This window comes from Miscanthus floridulus, chromosome 2 (genome assembly GCF_019320115.1).
Source record: "Miscanthus floridulus cultivar M001 chromosome 2, ASM1932011v1, whole genome shotgun sequence".
In the NCBI taxonomy this organism is placed as follows: Eukaryota; Viridiplantae; Streptophyta; class Magnoliopsida; order Poales; family Poaceae; genus Miscanthus; species Miscanthus floridulus.
This window is the reverse complement of record NC_089581.1, coordinates 179,831,683-179,832,503: the sequence shown is the minus strand read 5'-3', so window position 1 is coordinate 179,832,503 and position 821 is coordinate 179,831,683. Positions and strand designations below refer to the sequence as shown.

General features: G+C 59.9%; 1 protein-coding gene across 1 annotated transcript; it reads right to left on the bottom strand.

Annotated features, from left to right (window-relative positions):
- LOC136535915 (histone H2A-like) lies at positions 1–821 on the bottom strand. Its single transcript, XM_066528359.1, has 2 exons — positions 507–821; positions 1–396 (listed from the first exon to the last, which is right to left on the bottom strand). The coding sequence occupies exons 1-2, from the start codon at positions 729–731 to the stop codon at positions 142–144; spliced, it is 480 nt and encodes a 159-aa protein (XP_066384456.1). The 5' UTR covers positions 732–821; the 3' UTR covers positions 1–141.

Genomic DNA, 821 nt, shown 5'->3' with positions numbered 1-821 from the left:
TTCTAAGAAACAAGGCATTTCTTCTTCCATTATAAATCACAGAGAACAACTTGCAGCATGACAGGCACACATTCATCCCATCTACAACCCACGCATCACCGGTAACAAGGTAGTGCTAAACATCGGATCTGGCTGGACAGTCTATGCCTTCTTGGGGGACTTGGCGGCCTTCTTGGGCGACTTGGGCTCCTTGCTCCCGCCGCTGGACGCCTTCTCTGCCGTCTTCTTAGGCAGCAGAACCGGGTTGATGTTGGGCAGCACGCCGCCGTGCGCGATGGTCACGCCGGCCAGCAGCTTCCCGAGCTCCTCGTCGTTGCGGATCGCAAGCAGCACGTGGCGGGGGATGATGCGCGTTTTCTTGTTGTCCCTGGCAGCATTCCCGGCGAGCTCCAGAACCTGACCACAAAAAGGAAACAAAGCGAATCAGCACCTCAGAATTACTACGCCGTTGCAATATTAGATTCAGTACAATGGTCTAATTGCAGGCGCAGATCGTTGTCGTTTACCTCAGCGGCGAGGTACTCAAGGACGGCGGCGAGGTAGACGGGGGCGCCGGTGCCGACGCGCTGCGCGTAGCGGCCCTTCTTCAGGTAGCGCCCGATGCGGCCGACGGGGAACTGGAGGCCGGCCTTCACGGACCTCGTCACCGACTTCTTCCTCGGCCCGCCAGCCTTGCGCCCGCCCGCTCCCTTCTTCACCTTCCCTCCCGCTCCAGCGCCGGTGGAATCCATGGCCGCGGCTGCGCGGAGAGTAGCTTCTCGGGTCAGAGGAGGTCTTGGGAGGTCGGAGGAATGCGAGAGTGCGAGATGATCAGCGATGGC

Coding starts and splice junctions, on each gene's coding strand:
- LOC136535915 (XM_066528359.1), bottom strand. CDS start 731: ATGGATTCCACCGGCGCTGGAGCGGGAGGGAAGGTGAAGAAGGGAGCG. Junction 397..506: donor TTGAGTACCTCGCCGCTGAG/GTAAACGACAAC, acceptor TTTTGTGGTCAG/GTTCTGGAGCTCGCCGGGAA.